Source organism: Falco rusticolus, chromosome 5 (assembly GCF_015220075.1).
Source record: "Falco rusticolus isolate bFalRus1 chromosome 5, bFalRus1.pri, whole genome shotgun sequence".
In the NCBI taxonomy this organism is placed as follows: domain Eukaryota; kingdom Metazoa; phylum Chordata; class Aves; order Falconiformes; family Falconidae; genus Falco; species Falco rusticolus.
Window position 1 is genome coordinate 54412233 of NC_051191.1, and position 18510 is coordinate 54430742.

Genomic DNA, 18510 nt, shown 5'->3' on the forward strand with positions numbered 1-18510 from the left:
GAAAGCTTCTCACTTCTACCATTGCTCCCTTCACTTTAGTTTAACTTGCATCTAAAATGAGACAATGGAAAAAAACACCCCACTTTTATCGATACTAGTTGCACCAGGAAAGCTGTCACTACAACTGCAGGGATGGGAAACCCTAGGCTATTCCAGCTTTGCACCTGTGCTAGTATCAATCTCTCTTGCACACAGAGGCACACGTACATGTACACACACATCTCAGCCTTGCACATTCTTGTCTTCAGCCCTCAGCACATGTTTCTGTGCTCTCTGGCATTTATTCAAGCACACCCTTTCCCAGGAAGACAAGCTGTGTACTTCCCCTGTACATTCAATAGTAAATATACATATGTGTTTCCCATGGGTGCATACACACTCCTCCCATTTCCACACGTGCAAGGAGGCATTGAAACAGTCCACCAGAACCACCACCACCACACACACCCTTTCAAGGCATTTTTTTTCCTCTCCAGCACCATGCCACCATTGGCAGAGGACACCCTATTCTGTTTGTTCCAACCTGCTGGCCAAGGGTAGGGAGGACAGAAGGACAAAAACCCTTTTTCCCCTGCCCTCCTTGCTGAAAGGAGATGCCAAAACAGGCTTGTTGTCCCCTGAAGTGACAGTGACAAAACTCCCCACTTTTTCTTATTCTTTAGTTCTGTTCCACTGTGTCTGTTTCCAGACACTTTATAGGATTGTGGGTTCATTTTGCTTTCTCCACAGATATTTCAAGTATAAAGTTATTGTATATACTCGCATATAGGCTAACCCATACTACACACTGCTCCCACCCTTGAAGTATGTCACAATTAGTAAGCAATTCACAGCTAATGAACCAACCCTGTGCCCCTTCCCCCAAACTCCTCTCATTTCAGTGCAAACCAGCATCCTCTGTCAGAGATCCCAGCAAGCCTCCCTGACTCCAGGGCTGCTTTCCCAAACTCAGACCCTGCTTCCTTTCCATCTCTTCCACTGGTCTGCCACAGATTCAATGGCTGTAATAGCCATAGTGAAACCATTAGCCAGACCTGCAGACAAGCCTTCTCTCCCTCCCCCCACAACCCCCAGCAGACAATCCAAAATTTTAGCATAAAATCTCTCAGCATATACGCAAATATATATATATATATTTCAGCCCTAAACCCCCATAGTCTTCACAAAATAATGTAACGAGAACCTCAGTATAACTAACATATAAGTGCATCGTCAAGTTAGTTGTGTTATTCCCCCTTCCCTTTCTCCACATCTTCAAACACTACTCTTTGCTAGGCAGTTTTAGGAAGAGTTGCCTGAGCAAGCGTATTTTCCTGCATGTCCATTACACTGCTTCTGCTGTCTTCTCCTGCCATGTGTGTGTGCACATGCCTTTCTCTGCCAGGAGCCAGCAAAAGTGAAACAGTAGAGTCACTGCCACTCTCCCTCAACCCACCCCTTCCCTGCCTTTTTCTCCACTTCCTGAAATCACGAGCAAGGATATCCAACTCCAACGTCACTGTAAAGTGCAATGGCCAGGAATGGAGGAGAATGGAAGGAGCGAGAACATGGAAAAAAGATAAAAGGGGAGGGGTGGGAAAGAGGAGGAGGAAGAGGGGAAACCAAAGAGGTGGCACTTGTCACCAGTGCTGCACTACTCAGAACTCCAGTATCCCACTAACTAAGGATGACCCAGGAGAGTAGCCAACGGGATTGATCCCACCCCACCCTCCCACACTCCACATACACCCCCAGTCCCTCCCCGCGTTCTTCCCCTCTCACTCAAACGTCAGACTCAATACTGGAGAGTTTCTCATAAACATGCCCGTTGCTGGAGCCATTGAAAGCCCTGGGGTTTTTGTTGTTAGGCACACAGGGGTTGGACTGGTTCCCTATACAGATGTCCTTCTGGAAACGGGCTGGCACAGCCCCGTGAAGGGCTGAGACCACCGGCTTGTTGGTGGTGACAATGGCTCGGAAGTCTGGCCTGGCTTTGGGCCCTCCTGCCACCACAGGCTGCCTGAAGAAATAAGATTTGCTGCCGTGGAGCAAGCATTGGTCATCCCCAAAAGTGGGGATGAAAGGGTTTTGGGTGACCCGGTCGGGGTAGAGCGACTTGCTGAGCATGTAGCCCCCGCTGCTGCCGGGGTTGTTGTGGTGGTGGTAGCTGGTGGCGGGCACTGAGGACTTGTTGTTGGCAAAGGTGGTCTCACTGGCTGGCATCTCAAACATGTGGGCGTAGGGGCTACCCTCCAAAAAGCGGCCCTTGTCCTTGAGGCTGACGCTGCGGGGGGCCAGGGCTGAGTCATCCTTCTGCAGGTCCACAAAAGTGTCATAGGAGTGCTGCCGGCGGAGCTTGTTGCGGTTCTTCTTCTGTACCTTGGAGGCAGAATTGGAAGGGCTCTGAGGATATTTGGAGGAGGAAGTGGCGCTGGTGGCCATGGGCACGGGGGCAGGTGGCTGATCCAGCTCTTGGAGAGAGTTGTCCTCACTGATGTCATACAAGTTGCCTGCTTTCTTGCAGGCCTCACAGCGGATGCAGGCCTGGCGGGTGGAGTTCTGCCCCACCACTGATGGCGTGTAGTTGTGCAGCTTAGAAGGGCAACCACGGCAGAAATTAGCCCCAGGCCGGTCCTCCCAGTCTAGATTGGTCAGGTTCTTCTCCCACGGTGCTGGGACCCCACTCACAACGCCATGCTTGTGCTCGTTGCCTCCACCAAACTCGCCTGAGCTGTGCTTGTGGTGGGCCCTGTTGGTGCAGGATCCACCTCCACCTCCTCCTGTGTCACGCTTAAAATCATCTCCCCGTTCTTTGTAGATATCCGTCAGATCCACATGTTCCCAGTGCGGTGAGTTCTCTTTTGCCCGAAACTGGTCTAGGTAGAAGTCCCGTAGCCCTTCCTTGTCCCTGAAGTAGCGCTTGTGGTCGGGTGAGCGGGGCGGACGCCGGCGGTAGGCCAGCTCTATCTCATCAAACTCCCTCCGGGACTTGGCGGAAGCCGGGCGCTTCTTCAGGCTGTCCTTGTACTGCTGCTTCCGCCGCTTGGCTGCATTGCCTTCAATGTTGCCATAGGTGACCGTGTGAGTGGAAATGTCAGAGACATCTGAGCGGATCAGGTCGTCGTGGGCCCCACTGCCCCCATAGCGGTCACTCTTGAAGGAGAACTTGCCATAAAGGTCACCCAACTGGCTGTGCTTGGCAGGGGGTAACCCCAGGTCCAAGGGTTTCTTCCCAATGGACCGTGACTGGGCATTGAAGGGTGGATTGTCACAATCATAAAGCCCGTCGATGGAGCTGGTGCTGCCAATGCTGTGAGGGCGGTGGTGGTGGTGGTAGTGGTCCTGATACACATTGCTGTCCTTCAGCTGGAGGTTGCCAAAGGTCCTTTCCACCTCACTAATATAATCACTAAAGAGGTTCTCCTCACAGGGGGGGTTGTTGTAGGACTTGCAGTCTGAGTGAGTGAAGCTACGGCGGTGCTCAGAGATATCATAGACCGATGACTCACGGCGGATAAAGTCCAGGGCACTCTGTGGTGAGCCATTGACCCCTGACAGGTTGGCCATGTTCTTGGCTGTCCGAAGCAGGCGGAGGATGTTGGAATGGGTGTTGTTCATAGTCGCCGTGGGGGAGTTCATAGCTGACTGGCGTTCCTCGATGGCCACGCCATGGATGCAGCTGTAGATACCCTGAAATTAGAAAAAGCAGGAAGGTGAGTGGTCCTGCAAAGAATACATGAAAGAGGACCTGGCCTGGAAGCCAGGAAGCACCCTGTGCAGCAGTAGCATGTTCCTCTAGGACAGAAGGCCTGTCAGCCTTCCATCATGATGTACAATCAAATCAAATTAAATCAGACCTGCCCTACAAACCCTTGCTGTTTTGCCCCTCTTTCTCACCTGTCACACATTTCCTTCCCCCTCATTCCTCTTCCTCTGCTTTGCCTCATGTTATATCTGTAGGATGCAGGAATACCTGTTTGCATCTCTAAGAGTTACTCAGATCTAGTAGGTGTAACAGAATTGCTAATGGGGACAATAATATCCTTGGGAAGAAAAGCATCAAGACAGATGATTCTGTGTGGATGAGAGGAAGAAAGTCTGTTTTGGCCCTTGAAATTCATCTGGACATCAGTGAATCAACAAGACAGGAGCTATCTTAAAAAGGGAACAGCTTCATTTGTCATAAACCGAGTTACATTAATCACCAGTACAGATTAGAAAGGGAAACAGAGAAAGAGCAAGACTGCCGAATAGGTATTTAGGTCTTTTGCATCTGGTTGAGTGAGGTACAATAGAATTTTTAATTGCATGCTGTTAAATTTAACAGTGATAACAGCCTCCAAATTGACATCCCAGATGAAAGCGTAAAGTCCTCTATTCAACCTCAAATCAGCCAGCAGAAGTGCTTGGTTCCTTCACATTCTCCACTAGCTCATTTCATCCATGACACAGACTGTTTGCGAGGGCTACCCCTAGGAGCAGAAGGAAAGGGGCTCGTTCATTCCCTGGCCTGCTGAATGGCGCCTGCTTAATAATGTCAATTGTAAAATGAACACCATCACATCATGTTACCATGGTTTCTCAGCAGCTAGAAGATGATTAACACTTTTCATACTTTTCACCAACCTGGTCCAGGTCTAACATAACCCTAGCTGAGGATCACCAACCACAATTCCGCACTGCATCTCCAGAATAAACCAGGTTAGAAATTAACAATATAGAAGAGAGGCTGTGCCCCTGCCTTCAAAAGGCTTTGTCATTTCTCTTCAACGATATGATATGTGACAATTATATACTCCTTTCATAATCAAAGTTAATTCTGTTACGTTGGACACTGAAGTAAAAAATGCTGAGATTTGACCTCACTTCAGAATGGATCAGGGGAAGGGACCAGTGGCTTAAAAGAAGATAAAAAACCTCCAAATGGAATACTGTTACAATAATATCAGAAAGATGACTCAGAAATGACTAGAACCTGCTTTAAATGTAAATATTATACCCTAAGGCAGATGTGCATAAAGCAATTGCTAAGTTTATGCGGTCATCCTCTCTGGAAGGATTTCTGCATGGTTTAGGGTATGGCTTTTGGTTAGGGACTTATGACTGTCCATAACAGCACACTTTTAGTTAACATAAGGTCAAGTGAAAAGCTGGAATACAGAGGACAATGAAAAACTCCTGAATTTCTAACCATGTTATCCACCGTTACTTGACTTACTCTCCCCAAATCTGGCCTTCTTGCAACTCACTTTGGAGGAGCAGACAGTTACACTTTACTTCTCTTTATACTGCATTTTCATTTCCATGGTAAATTTTCATTTACATGACCATAATCCAGCAGAAACCAAAGGTGTCACAGAAAACCATCAGATGTTCTTGCAACATTAATGGTGAAAAGACACCAGCCTTTATCGTGCAGACCACTACTCTATGCTGTGTGTTAGACAGTCTTGGTGGATTTCCCCTTCTCCAGTACCTAGGACTGTCTGAATAAAGCCTCTGTTCATCCCCACTAGCCAATGACACTCACCCTGCTGATGGAGAAGACTACACCGGGCTTGCCAGAGCAGACGCCCATGAAGCAGTGGCGGAATTGCCAGTAGAAGAGATGCTCACAGATGAAGGTGATGAGACTGAGAGCCATGGCTGCTCCCAGCATGTAGAAGACACCTGCCATGTTATCTATATCCAGCTGGCTGCTCATAACCTCGTTCTTCTCATTGTGACAAATCCCAGTGAGCCACAGTGCTTCCAGCTCCTCCATCTCCCCTAGAAAGACAGAAAGAAGGAAAGAAACAGGTTAGATAGACAGCTCTGCAATGGTTAAAGAACTCAAGCCAGGGCAGACTGAAAGCAAGAAGCTGATCTAAGGTCATTTCCAGTGGCCATGCTTTTTTTCCACTTCTATTACATCCATGAAATACCCTGACTGCCCTTCTGATAGGGGCAAGTGCAATTTGTCACAGGGAAGGCAACAGTATTTTTCCACAGCCACAAAACCCGTACCACAGGACACAGCTATCACATTTGCCAAATGTCTACAGTGAGATCCTGAAAAAGTTATCCACCAGATGACTGAAAACTTGGCCTCAGAAATTTCCACTTTCATATTAGGTCAATGAAGGGGAAAATCAGTGACTGATACTGGTAGACAAAAATTAATCACCTCTAAATAAAAACATTGTATGTTTCCAATTCAAAATTCAAAATGTTCATTTTTTTAAATGATTTTGAATTTGTTCCCATCATATCCATAGCTCATTAAAACTAGGTGCAATACTCCCAAAATATTTGTGCATTTTTACATGGTTTTCTTCCCTTCAATTTTGTTCAAATTCAACACTTCCAAGCCCTTTGACCAATCAAAAATATTACTAATCTGTATCAGTGCAGAACAAATGTTCTGTAGTCTAATTTCATACCCCACTTACTCCCATTATATTATTTTCATGAGGAGGGAGAGAGATAAACACTCTCACACACACACACAGAGACATACACTGAGATATTCAGAAACAAACTAATTTTGCAGGTTGGCAATTCTTTTCATGTTGTTAGGAAATCTAGTTTTTCACTTTTTCAACTTCCAATCCAATGACAAGGAGGAAAAAATCTGTATATTTATGTGGTGCTATAGCACAGTCTTTAAAACTTTATGGAGAACTTACGTTTCTTTCTGAAATAATACATATTAGGCTGTTTAGATGACAGAACGCCCTATCCATCAGGTGGCCAATTTTCTGCTGAAGTATGTCAGAGCTACGTTCTTTTCATATTTCTTATACCATATGTTATTTTCAGATTTCAGATAAAAAGAAATACTTATAAATAAAATAGCCTGTGAATTTTATGTATTCAGAAAAAGGGCACAGCAAGATATAATATGGAATGGAAAGGGAAAGCCAGGAAAATATTTTCTAAAAAGGAATCCCTTATCCCATGAATAATTTTTTTAATAATAGCAATTTCTCTGTGAAGGCTAATATTGAACTAGGTAACTATAATGTTCTGATTAAAAACTCACTTCCAAATATGTTTCTGAGTCTCAAGTGTTTCCTTGGGGGTTTTTTTTTATGTTTTGGGAAATCTGTGTTAACTTTTTCATACATAAATATTTATTCTTTAAGTCTGTAAACTCTGCATGACTTGATCCTGGCTAGAACTCTAACACATGTGATGACCACAGAAAGTCCAGTGTAATTAGTGGGTTTGGTCATAGCAAAACCTCAAAGGTAGTGCAAGTTCACAACAGAAATCTTGTTTTTACAAGACATTCTTCGCACAAGATATTTTTCAAACACACGTGAGCTGGTCCTATGAAACCTTTAGTGCTTTTGACATTGCCTTTGATGATACTTCTACCCTGCATCAACAACATAAAACAAGTGACACCCTTACATTTTTGGTGTAATGTCTCTAATGAACCCTTCTTAATAATTTCCTGTTCTCAACTGAAATCTGACATGCCAATGCCAGGAACTTCTATTTCATACATGCAAAACTTGGAATTTCTTAGGAAAACCCCAACTCCTCTTTTTCTTGTCACTTACCATCTCCAAAAAGCTGTAGAATGGCAAGATCCACCTGGCGCTTCCAGCCTGAGTCCTTTTGGATGGCAATGCCATAGCCAGTGGAAGCAAACACTTTCCCACTCCCAATCGTCACCAGCTTGCAGCCTTCATCTCTGCCAGCCATGTAGTTTAGCACTGCTGCATCATAAATGAAAGCATCCAACTTCCTGCACAGGTGCAAGAAACAAGAGGGGTATAGTACAGAAAAGACAGAATCTGTATAAGTTCAATGGTGTTCTTGGGTAATTAAGGCAGAAACAAACTTCCTTCAGACAGACAATAGGTTGCACCTTCACCTTTATCAGTTAACTAAAATCTGAGCCTAGAACCTGTTTATAGGTAAAGTTAGATTATAAATGAGAACTATTTCTTTCTGACTCTTTGATAATCATAATTTCTGATCTGAAAGAAAATTTGGAATACAAACATACTGCAAGATAAAGATGAATGAAGAGGAAGTCAAGGGGATCTATAGTCCTAAGAATAGCCTGTATTTCTGTACTGACTTTCTTCTCAAAGGAATCTAAAGATGCTTTATAAAATCATAGAATCGTTTAGGTTGGAAAAGACCTTTAAGATCATTATGGAGTCTGACTGTTAAGCCAACACTGCCAACGTATCAATATTAGATAGTAAAGTAGGGGCTGAAGTAAGGAAAATATCTCAAATTCAAACTGCTGGCATGACTTAGCTGAGCAAAATGCAATTGTTTTCAAATTAATATAGTCAGGGCGTCGTGTTTAACACCTCAGTTACTGTGAAAAGCACTACTGGATCTTTCCCAGTGTTCAAGGGGACATGACAGCAGTTTCATGGTTTACCATGCTGAGTAGCTCTTTGGTAAAGAGTGCTTAGAGGAAAACCAGAAGAAAAAATCTTTTTCAACACAGAGAAATCTCCATTATTGGCTGGGATGGGTAGACAGCACAACAGACTAATGAAAGCCTTCCTCTCAATGCAACAAATTGATTTGGATGTGGGGGACAGTCTCAGGGGGCTGCATCTTCCACATAACCAAAGACAGCGGATGAGTAAATCTTCCCACTAGATCTGAAAAGAAGCACTTTCCGATAAAAGACTGAAGACCTTCCACCTTGCACATTCTCACACCCACGCTATCTTTTCAATCCACCTCCTGCACATGTATTTCCAGTACGGTGATTATCTCAGTTCAAGTGTGTATCTGTGGGGAAGTCTGTCCAAGGGTGGATTTGAAGCCAGGATGACATCTACCACAAGTGATGAGCTCTATTTCATCCATATATTTCCAGGACAGAGCATATTTATTTCCTGGATTATGACTATCCTGGCAAACGTACCTTCCCAGGATACCATCCAACAATGGTACAATCATTTATAATGGGCTGTGTGCCTTTGAACCTGGCAATCAGGTTTAGGAATATTCAGTCAATCTAGTAATTAAATTGGCTGAACATCTTCATTCGTGCTTTGGAATGAACTTTCTCGTAAGGATGCAATAGGAGTGTAAGCAAGCGTGTTTTTTTTTCACTGGGCCTGGGCTATGACAATCAAAATGGTCAGCTCTGGGGCAAGGTCTTTACCTGGGAAGATAAAGGACAAAAGCTTGCAATATGGTGTTTTAAGTTAGCTCCTCTGCAGATTCACTGATATTAAAATAGGATGAGCTGTTCAAACATACATTTTGCTAATGATTTTTCCCACATTTCCCAAATTACCCAAATAAATGCTCCCATTTTATATACTTCTTTATTATTCAAACATTTTTTTCAGTCCTTGACACTAAAACATTCCAGAGAGAAGGGCTACTTCCAAACTATTTGCTTCAAGCACGCCTTCCATAACAGTATATTAGCTGGTGATACACTGGGGTGGGATTGGTCTGGCAAGGATTGTTTCAGCTTCCTGATTAACGTAATCTTTTATAACCAGAAACAACAGCAACAAAGGGAAAACAAAGGAATTTCGAGGTGACAGTATAAATGCTCTGAAAAAAAAACTTTGTCTACAGAGGTCTGTGAGCTTTTCCTGCGTATGCATAAGGACCCATCAGCATGAAACACCTTGATGAAGCAAGGACTAATATACACTAATACATACTAATATACACAAGGCTAGCATACACAAGGATATGGAAGATCCTCTTTCTCTTAAATAGTCTTATAAACACAGCAAAACCAGAAACTCTTATACAGATGTCAATAGAAAAACCTAGCTAAGAGAACCACAGAATTATTCTCTTGTGCTGTTTGTGGTCTTAATCATGGAACGATAATGGAGGCTCATTTTCCAAACCCTACAAAAAATTTTTCAGACAAACATGCAAAGAAAGTTTCTGTGGTGAGCAAGCATGAAAGAAAGCCTTACCCAGTCTTCAGTGAGAACAGTGCATCATCCACCCCCCTCTGATTGAATTTCACCATGTAGCTGTGCATTTCAGGGTAGTTGTTGCGAATGTTCCTTTCTGTGCTGCCATTGGGAACTGTCCCGAAGCGGAAAGGAGGTGAGAAGTCATTGGGTTTCTGGAACTGGAGAGACAGAAAAAGAACATTTCTCACAATCTTTCAGCAAGAAGCAGTCATCTGAATGGAAGAACACGTTCTCCTCAGAAGATAGTTCTGATTTTATTTTACTATCATGTAGAAAATAATACTGAGAAGATACTATATTTCACCGTTTTCAAACACAAACATCTCCTGTTAGTACCTAAGAACCAAGAAGTGAATCTGAGCAATGTGGTCTTTCTGTCCCCTCTGGATTAAGTGCAAAAAATAGCCAGTGATCAAAGATTAACAGGAGGATAGATAAAAAGAAAAAGGAAAAAGGGAAGGGAAAATGTAACGGCAGCTTTGGAACACAATCAAGAGAAGATTTTCAATAAAATCTATGTGCATTTTATCTACAAAGTGTCATTTATTTTCTAAGAAGTATCTTTTTCAGCTCTGTGGATGTCTTTGCACTTCCTGATTCTGTCTGAAGTGGAAAAGTAATTAATGGTGAGAGATGCCTCTCAGAACACCTCACACCGACTTCACCAAAGGAATGATCACCTTTCAAACTTTTGGGCAAATGTCCCAAATGAAATGCTGTTAGTGGCTCAAGTCACTAGTAACATTTGATGCCCTGAACAGAGCTGGCAGAATACTCCAAACCTTTTGCTGCTCCCAAGAAATACATTCATCATAACATTCCCCTACGGCTGAAAGGCTGTGAGATTTTATATGCCACTTGCTTAACTCAAGTCATAATCAATGCTCTCTGGTGTTTTATGAGCAGTAAAATTTAGACTGTAAATTATCGAGACTGCTTAAAACCCCTAGAACTAGCAGACAGGAAGGAGCACGGAATTGTAAGCCAGGAACTGAATAAGCAGTAAAGAAAAAGGTGCAAAAGTAGGTTAAATGGAGAGAAGCTTCCTCCTCTCTCGATTTATCAAGCAGTAGCTTGCCTGGTGTTAATTCTTGACTCCCACCTGTGACTGTTTATTTGGATGATCCCGAGAAGCATGCTAAGAACATGCTAACCATCAAACCAAACCCATTTAACAGCAACAGTTCACCTGTACATGAACATATGCAGTCATATACTGCGACCTTCTATAGTAGAAATGTGGCTGCAGTCTACAGCTATAGCTTAAAAAATATGCAGATGAGCCTTGTTCTTGAGTTCTGCTCAAAGCCAGTTTGGAACCCGGTCAACTCAGCTGAGGAGGCCAAAGCCACTAAAGCAGTGTATCTCATTCACATCATCTCAGCAATAAGGCCAACCAGGAGTTCTGTCTGTGGATGGGTGAATACACCGTTTACATCACCCGTTTCTACATACTAGTCAACACATCCAGCTGTGCAAGAAAACATCTCTCCAGTTTGGATGGTGAGATGGGCTGCCTTGTATGTGCACACATGAGTGTGTGAGAGAGAACACGTTCTACTGCTTTAAGCCAATAGAAAACAGCAGGCCTGTTTTTTGAAACACAGGTTAGCACATCACCAAAAAGAAGAGGTTTCACACAGGATGAAACAAGCAGTAAGGTGGCTCTTAGAACCCCGTCACACACCCTAGGGAGGAAGACAAACTCATAGCTATCAAAACCTGTAATGAAAGAAAACTTTAATGGGAGAAAGATCACTGCAACATGCTAAAATTATGCTTTTTCTCCAAGCTGACTGTAGCAGCAACTTAGGGGACCCATCACAGGAGTCTGCAAAGTGGACAGCTTGTTTTCCCAGCCTTGAGGCCGAGGCACCCTCCATCCCCAATAGAACCCTCCAACAGAGTAAAGTTAGCAGAGCAAACAGCAGCAGGCCTGACCAGCATCGGTGTGACCTCAGCTTCAGCATGTCCTTTGGAGAAGCAGCAGCTATGAGACCCTCTCTGGGCCCAAAGAGTGTTAAGAGAAAAAAAGACCCATCCAATGTCTATTTTACACTTCCACTCTCCATTTGCAGTGACACAATTTCTAATTTTGTCTGCTTCCATCACTGCACCTATGAACCAGAGCAAGAAGGATTACAGAGTTAAGCAGCGCTGTGATAACCACCCACCTCTGAACTATCTACTGTCCCCACTGTGTTCAAGGGACCATCTTAGCAGTCAGAGATAAAAGGTTCCATATTTAATTTTTATTTTATTTTATTAATTGAATTTTTAACCTCCTGAGAAATCAACAAATAAATGAAAACATTCCTCCAGAAGGAAATTATTGTTTTCAGCAACTGGAGGAGCATGTTTCTAGAGAAGGAAGCCAGGCTGATGCCTTCTACAAAACCACATACTGCACATTCACTCATCATCCCTTACCCCCTGCTCATTCCTCAGTCAGAACAGATCTGTAAATGCAAATTGTTCTCCACACACCCACATGTGCACACACTTCAACCACAGTCTGGTGGACAACAAGATGAGAAACAGTCTGAAAGGATCCATAAGGGACTCACACCAGAGATCCTTAGATTGAATGCCTAAGAGGAACATGCATCCCCAGCCACCTGGTTTGGTGTTTGCAAAGCTGGAGCCAGAGATAAGCAGCTAACTTCTCCACATTTTAGAAATAACAGGGGTACACAGACACAGCCTTCTTACAGGAGATGGCATCTGAAACCCCCCTGTGTTTGTTACTTGGCAGTATATGAGCATAGCTCAGTCCAGGGATGAAGGGATACCTAAAGAGCTCTCCAGAGCCAAAACCAGCTGCACCTTTATGAGCTCACTTCTGTCCTACACAGTTCATACTGAAGGAACAAGAAGACATACAAGCCTTCCCAGAAAATATATGGGACAGATGGGGAGAGTGTGTCCTCTCCTGGCAACGTGGTGGAGGAACATGCGTGGAGAAACTGGACAAGATCTATAAGAAGCAAAGTTAATTGACACTGTCATGTTTAACCCCAGCCAGCAACTAAGTACCCCAAAGCCACTTGCTCACTCCCCCCTGCCCTGTGGGATGGGGAGGAGAATTGGGAAAAGGTAAAACCTGTGGGTTGAGCTAAGAACAGTTTAATAATTGAAATAAAGTAAATATTAATAACAACAACAACAACAATAATGGAAAAGAGAGAAAGGAATAAAACCCAAGAAAGACAAGTGATGCACAATACAATTACTCACTGCCTGCTGACCAATGCCCAGCCAGTCCCTGAGCAGTGATCAGCCCCTCCTGGCCAACATTCCCCAGTGTATATACCAAGCATGACATTCTATGGTATGGAATATCCCCTTGGCTAGTTCAGGCCAGCTGTCCCTGCCAGGCTCCCTCCTGGCTTCTTGTGCACCTGCTCACTGGTAGAGCATGGGAAACTGAAAAGTCCTTGGTTCAGAGTAAGCAACAACTAAACCATCAGTGTGCTATCAACATTATTTTCATATTCAATCCAAAACACAGCACTGTACTAGCTATGAGGAAGAAAATTAACTCTATCCCAGCCAAAACCAGAACAGACAAAGAGTTCAGTAAGGAAAGGCAGTTGTTTGGCTTTTGCCAAATGCTGGAAGACTGGTCCTGGATCAGAATTGTCAGTCTCAGGGGAACAAGGCACTCTGGCAGGCTTGTCTAGAAGGAGTCTGAGAGACATGTGGCAGGAGCTGAGGCACAGTGCAGGGGCCATTACATGGAGGCAGCCTGCACAAAGATAATCTCGATGCCTCAGTAAATATCGACAAAGTAATTAACCACAGATATTGACAGAAATGGTCAAAATTTAGATTAATGAGAGAACTGTCCCACCATTTCATGTAAATGTTTCTCCTGTCAGAGCCCCAAGTCACTACTCTACCCCAAGCATGTGCCAAGAGGAGCCTTGTGAGGCTTTGGCAAAATGTATGGTGATAACAGGGGAAGGGAAGATTAACAACTGCACCGGTTGCTGAGCAAACCCAGCTGCAAAGTCACAGGGAGCCGAGCCACAAACAGGGCTGTACAGGGTCCGCACTTGCAGCAGGCCCATCTCACATTTCCCTGCATCAGGATCCCTCTCCTGCTGCCCAGCTCTGCCTAACTCGAGGGGTGCCTGGGAGGGAACCCACAGTGCATGGCTACAACCCAGCACCCAAAGAGCCCTGGGCAGAGGTGTAGCCCATCTGCGGTGTCATACTTGCTCACCATGGGGCTTCAGCCATGAGAAGGTCCCCTTGTACCCAAAGTGATGTGACATGCTCTCACCCATGAAAGAAATCCCTTACGGAGCTGGCTTCACATCAAATGTAGGGAGGAGGTGGATGCTAGAGATGGGGGTAGAAGCAAACACCAAGAAGCATGCCTGAAGGGCTGGGGTAGCTTTGGGACATGAGATGTCTGTGCTCAGAGCCCAGCGGCTGCCCACTTCTTCAACCCCTTACTTCACAAATTAAAATCAAGAAACATTAGGTTGAAATCAGACCATGGCTTTGGGAAAGTAACCTCTCAGAATCAGACAGCAGAAATCTTCCTGCTCTGGAGAGCGATAAACACACAGGCTGGAAGCTATTAGCACATTCAGAGTGGAGAGACCCTTTCCCACTCCCCCCTGCAACTCACCATGAGAGCTGTCAGCAGCAGCAGCAAGAGAGGGTTTAAGTGACTTGTCTGGCAGAGCTGTTTCATTAGCAATTTGGAGCCCTGCCGTGCAGAAAGCAGCATTGTTCTCAGATGTTCGAATATCAATCTGCATAATGAAACAGGTGATAGGAGCTCTTCCCATTCAGGCAGTTGCTGTTGGAGGGGATTCAGGGATGAGGGAAGGGGTTGTGTCTAATTGGCCACAATTAATTTGATGAGATTTTTTTTTTCAATATATTGTCTATCACCAAATGGTTCCTGCAGAAAAGCACATCTGCACTTATTTATCTGCCTGATGTAGGCCCTGTTTACACTGTAAAGTGTTTGCCAGTAGCATTGAAAGCGGTTTCCCAAGCTCAGCAAGCTCTCACAACAAAAAGGCTCTTTTATCAGTCAATCTACTTTTACATTGCTTTTAAAAAAATAATCCCCTGCTGGATAACATAATGAGCTGGCAAAACTTGGTGTGTGTGTGTGTACGTGTGTACATGTGTAGTACCTTACCCTTACACAGATTCTCTGGGAGGGCTCCTTTCACTTTGTAAGGCCCAGACACTCAGTTTAAATTTTCTATCGCAGGAAGCGCCACAGTCCTGACCCACCAAAATAAAGTCCACATGTACAGCTCCTCTGTTAGCTGCAAGTCCAAAAAAAGCTTAAGACCATGTTAGATACTCTGGGTTCAATTCATTTGCCCAAGTGTTAAGTGTCAAGTTGAGATGCTGAGGGAATTTCACCCTGGCAACAGTTGTCTCCTAGGCCCTGTGTCAGATTTGCCAGCCACCCAAGTATCTTCGATATACTAGTGCACCTAAATTGGCTCTAGACATCTACATTTGTACAGCTGAATCTAGCCACTGGACCATTTGGCCCTCAGGACAGTTTCTCCCACCAAAAGCACAGGAAGCCAGCTGCTGTGGGTAGCAGACAGCCCAAAGTGCCCACCACTCTCTTGAACTTGCCCATTAGGGCATCAGTCACAACCTTTCGCGTAGGCACCTATAAGCAGCACTCTGCCTGCTCTTTGGCAACCATACAACCCACAGATAGCTGTTGCGGCACGGGCCAAATATCTCTAAAAAAGATGGCATCTATGAGTGAGCTGCAATGTAAGATTTAGTGATATCAGGCTAGAAAAGTGAAGTCCATGCTCAGGTGCACAATTTTAGCACAACCTCTCTGCATTGCCCAAACATCTTTGATTATCCCCTCTTGCTCTGATTCAATTGCATGTCACTACAGCCAGCTTGCACCTTCCTTCATTGCCTGAGAATCCAGTCAGGCTGTTTGCACAGAAACTTCATCCAGAACTTGTAAAAAATTGTAGAGCAGATCAGTGGTTTTCAGGTCTAACTCTGAGGTAGTTCTATCCCTACACTTAAGCCTTGATAGACTACACATGTCCATAGCAACATGGCTTGCCCTAGTTGCCTTGCTTTTGTATCCTCTGCTTCATCCAGGAAATTAACTCCTTCACAGCTAATAGATAGCTTTCAAAGAGAAGAGGCTTGTCCTTTTCATACCACCAAAAATTATGCCATTTTTGTCCCCAAGTTGCACCATGAACTATGCCACAGAATCATAAACCTGGATCTGGCCCCAGTAAGATATCTGCTCTGCCCCTCTCTCCCTGGTGGGTGTCTGCTAGACATCACTGTTCCTGACAGCTCTTCATTCAGACGGCTGTGGAAGATGCCAGGTGCTAGAGATCCCCCCCATTCCCTGAATAATCAAGACCAGGGCTTTACTATTGGAAAGTTCCTCCAAGTGTCTGAACTAAAGCCTTCCTGTTGCAATCCAACTACAATAATTTGTTATCTTCACCATGGACATGGGAATCAGAATAGTTTCTTCTTCTCTGAAAGTGCATTTTATGTTTTTGAAGACCGCCAAGCTGTTGCTTCTCCGTGTTATTGCATTGGGGATAAAGAGGCCCAGTTTCCTCGGTCTTTCTTTGCAAGCTGTATTATCTAAACCTGTAACCATTCTTGCTGCTGTCCTTTGGCTGTATCCAGTAGGTCCTTCCTTGACTTGCCTTTGGTTTGTAGACATGCTTTCTACCATACCAAGAACAATCTGATCAGGACCCCAAGATGCTGAGAGAACAACACATTAAAAAAGCCTTCAGCAAGACAATAAAAACATTGCTAGTGAGAGTAATGCTCATTATTACTTTCCTCAGTGCCTATGTTATATCTTTTTCCCCTCTGTCCTTTAGTCTTGCAAGTTCTTCAAAGCTGTAACTCTGTCCTGATTTGCATTCAGGTGGTGACCAGTTTGTTTCAGGAATGTCAATTGTCACTCCCAGCACTGTCTTAGGGCTTTTACTGTATTCTTTTCTTCATCCAGCTTGATTATGCACATAGGCACATCCACACCACTGTGCCTCATCACTGGTTCTGGTAGAGGAAGTGCACTACAGATTCCCAGTGTACAGCCTGCTTTATTGGTATGTTGGTTCAGGGCATTTTTACATTGCTACAATAGCATCCCAGCTAGAGGCATGCCAGCCCAACAGTACAGGTAGAAAATCGTGCTGCAAATCTAAATCATAGCACTGATACAATAATCTGTGAGGAGAGAAGACTAAAGAGACTGTGCTTGTCATTCCTCTATTACTCATGAATCTCTTGTACAAATACTTCTCAAGCTTCATTCCTAAAGCATCTTTCTCCCCTCTGCACCAGCACCTAGTTTTGACATTTCAGACATTTTTTTCTTCCAAAGTGGAACTCATACCATTTCTAAGTGACTACAGGTTTTCAGACCCTCCTTTTACCCTAGTTCAAATTTCCTCTCTTCTTCTGTATTCTTTCATAACATCATCCTCCCCCTCCCCAGCAGTGGCTGGGACTCTTCACAGCTCAGAATGGAGTCACCACATCGATTCTTCCTGATTGTTGGGCCCAGTCACAGAGATCAGCCCTAAGATTGCAGTGGCAAAAACCTAGTTTCTTGTCTTCACCAGTCAAACAATACATTGCTTGCTTTATTTAACAATAAAATAAAAAAAAAAAGAGGGGGTTGGGGGTGGGTAATGAACAACATCAAATCCAATATAAAGTCAGTTCTGGAGGAGCATAAAAATACCTTGTGCTCTCTCAGACTTTGACTTTGTGGTTAATCTTATTATTCAATACCCAGTGATGTTTCAAATTCTCTGGTCTTGCTTTGCATACTGCTTTCACCCATGAATTCCTCTAGATAAGTCTGAGAAAGGAGTTATCAGTTAGTGCAGCTGACTGCAGTAAAGTTGGCAAAGAATTAGATTAAAGTCACTTTTAAAGGAAAATGTAGGGTGGGTCAGACCCACAAACAAGAAAAATATCTATGTATGTCTGGTGGTGAAACAGGGACATGTGTGGGTCAGGGAAGGGAACAGAGCAACCTAGTGACAATGCAGAGGTGAGGGGGGGGGAGGTGAAAGCAAAAGAAAGAAGTTCAAATATAGCAACTTCAAAAATAGTTGCCCTTGTAAAATAACAGATTAAAGCAGAGATCCAATTGGTGGAAGAAGCTGCCATCACATGCAGTTACTGCCAGAGCAATGCACACAGTAGGGCTGTGCAGCCTCTTTGCAAGCTGGATTGCTATGTGCAAACTGCTCTGTGCCACTTCTGCACAGAGCAGAAAACCGAAAACCTTAAGCAGCACAGCATTGCCCCAGACAGATGGCATTTCAGGGGTCCCACATCTTCCATAGCCAGACCTACATGTGCATGCTGGGACCACACTGCCTTTCTGCTGACCCAGGCGTTATGGATACACCAGGCCTGTGGGCCACTCCAGGATGAGACCATCACATGTGGAAAGATTCCAGCCACCACGAACAAACCAGGTGTCTTCTGGGCCTGCCAAATATGTAAGCATTATGGACTCAGTGCAGCTTCTCCACCCAAAAGGTAACACTAAAGCTTTGAAACTTCCTTGGGACACATTTGGCAGGCT

The 18510-nt window shown here is 44.2% G+C and overlaps 1 protein-coding gene across 1 annotated transcript; it reads right to left on the reverse strand.

Annotated features, from left to right (window-relative positions):
• Positions 1-1761: 1761 nt before the first annotated feature.
• LOC119148381 (glutamate receptor ionotropic, NMDA 2B-like) lies at positions 1762-16548 on the reverse strand. The gene is made up of 5 exons (XM_037388456.1): positions 16387-16548; positions 9897-10057; positions 7530-7717; positions 5510-5748; positions 1762-3669 (listed from the first exon to the last, which is right to left on the reverse strand). The coding sequence occupies exons 1-5, from the start codon at positions 16546-16548 to the stop codon at positions 1762-1764; spliced, it is 2658 nt and encodes an 885-aa protein (XP_037244353.1).
• Positions 16549-18510: the final 1962 nt, after the last annotated feature.

What these genes read in the sequence shown, in the direction of transcription:
- LOC119148381 (XM_037388456.1), bottom strand. Translation starts at nt 16,548, where the DNA reads ATGGTTACAGGTTTAGATAATACAGCTTGCAAAGAAAGACCGAGGAAA. An exon ending in TTCTGATTCCCATGTCCATG is followed by an intron (nt 10,058 to 16,386) that starts GTGAAGATAACA and finishes CTGTCTCTCCAG; the next exon opens with TTCCAGAAACCCAATGACTT. An exon ending in TAGTCTTCTCCATCAGCAGG is followed by an intron (nt 3,670 to 5,509) that starts GTGAGTGTCATT and finishes TTCTAATTTCAG; the next exon opens with GGTATCTACAGCTGCATCCA.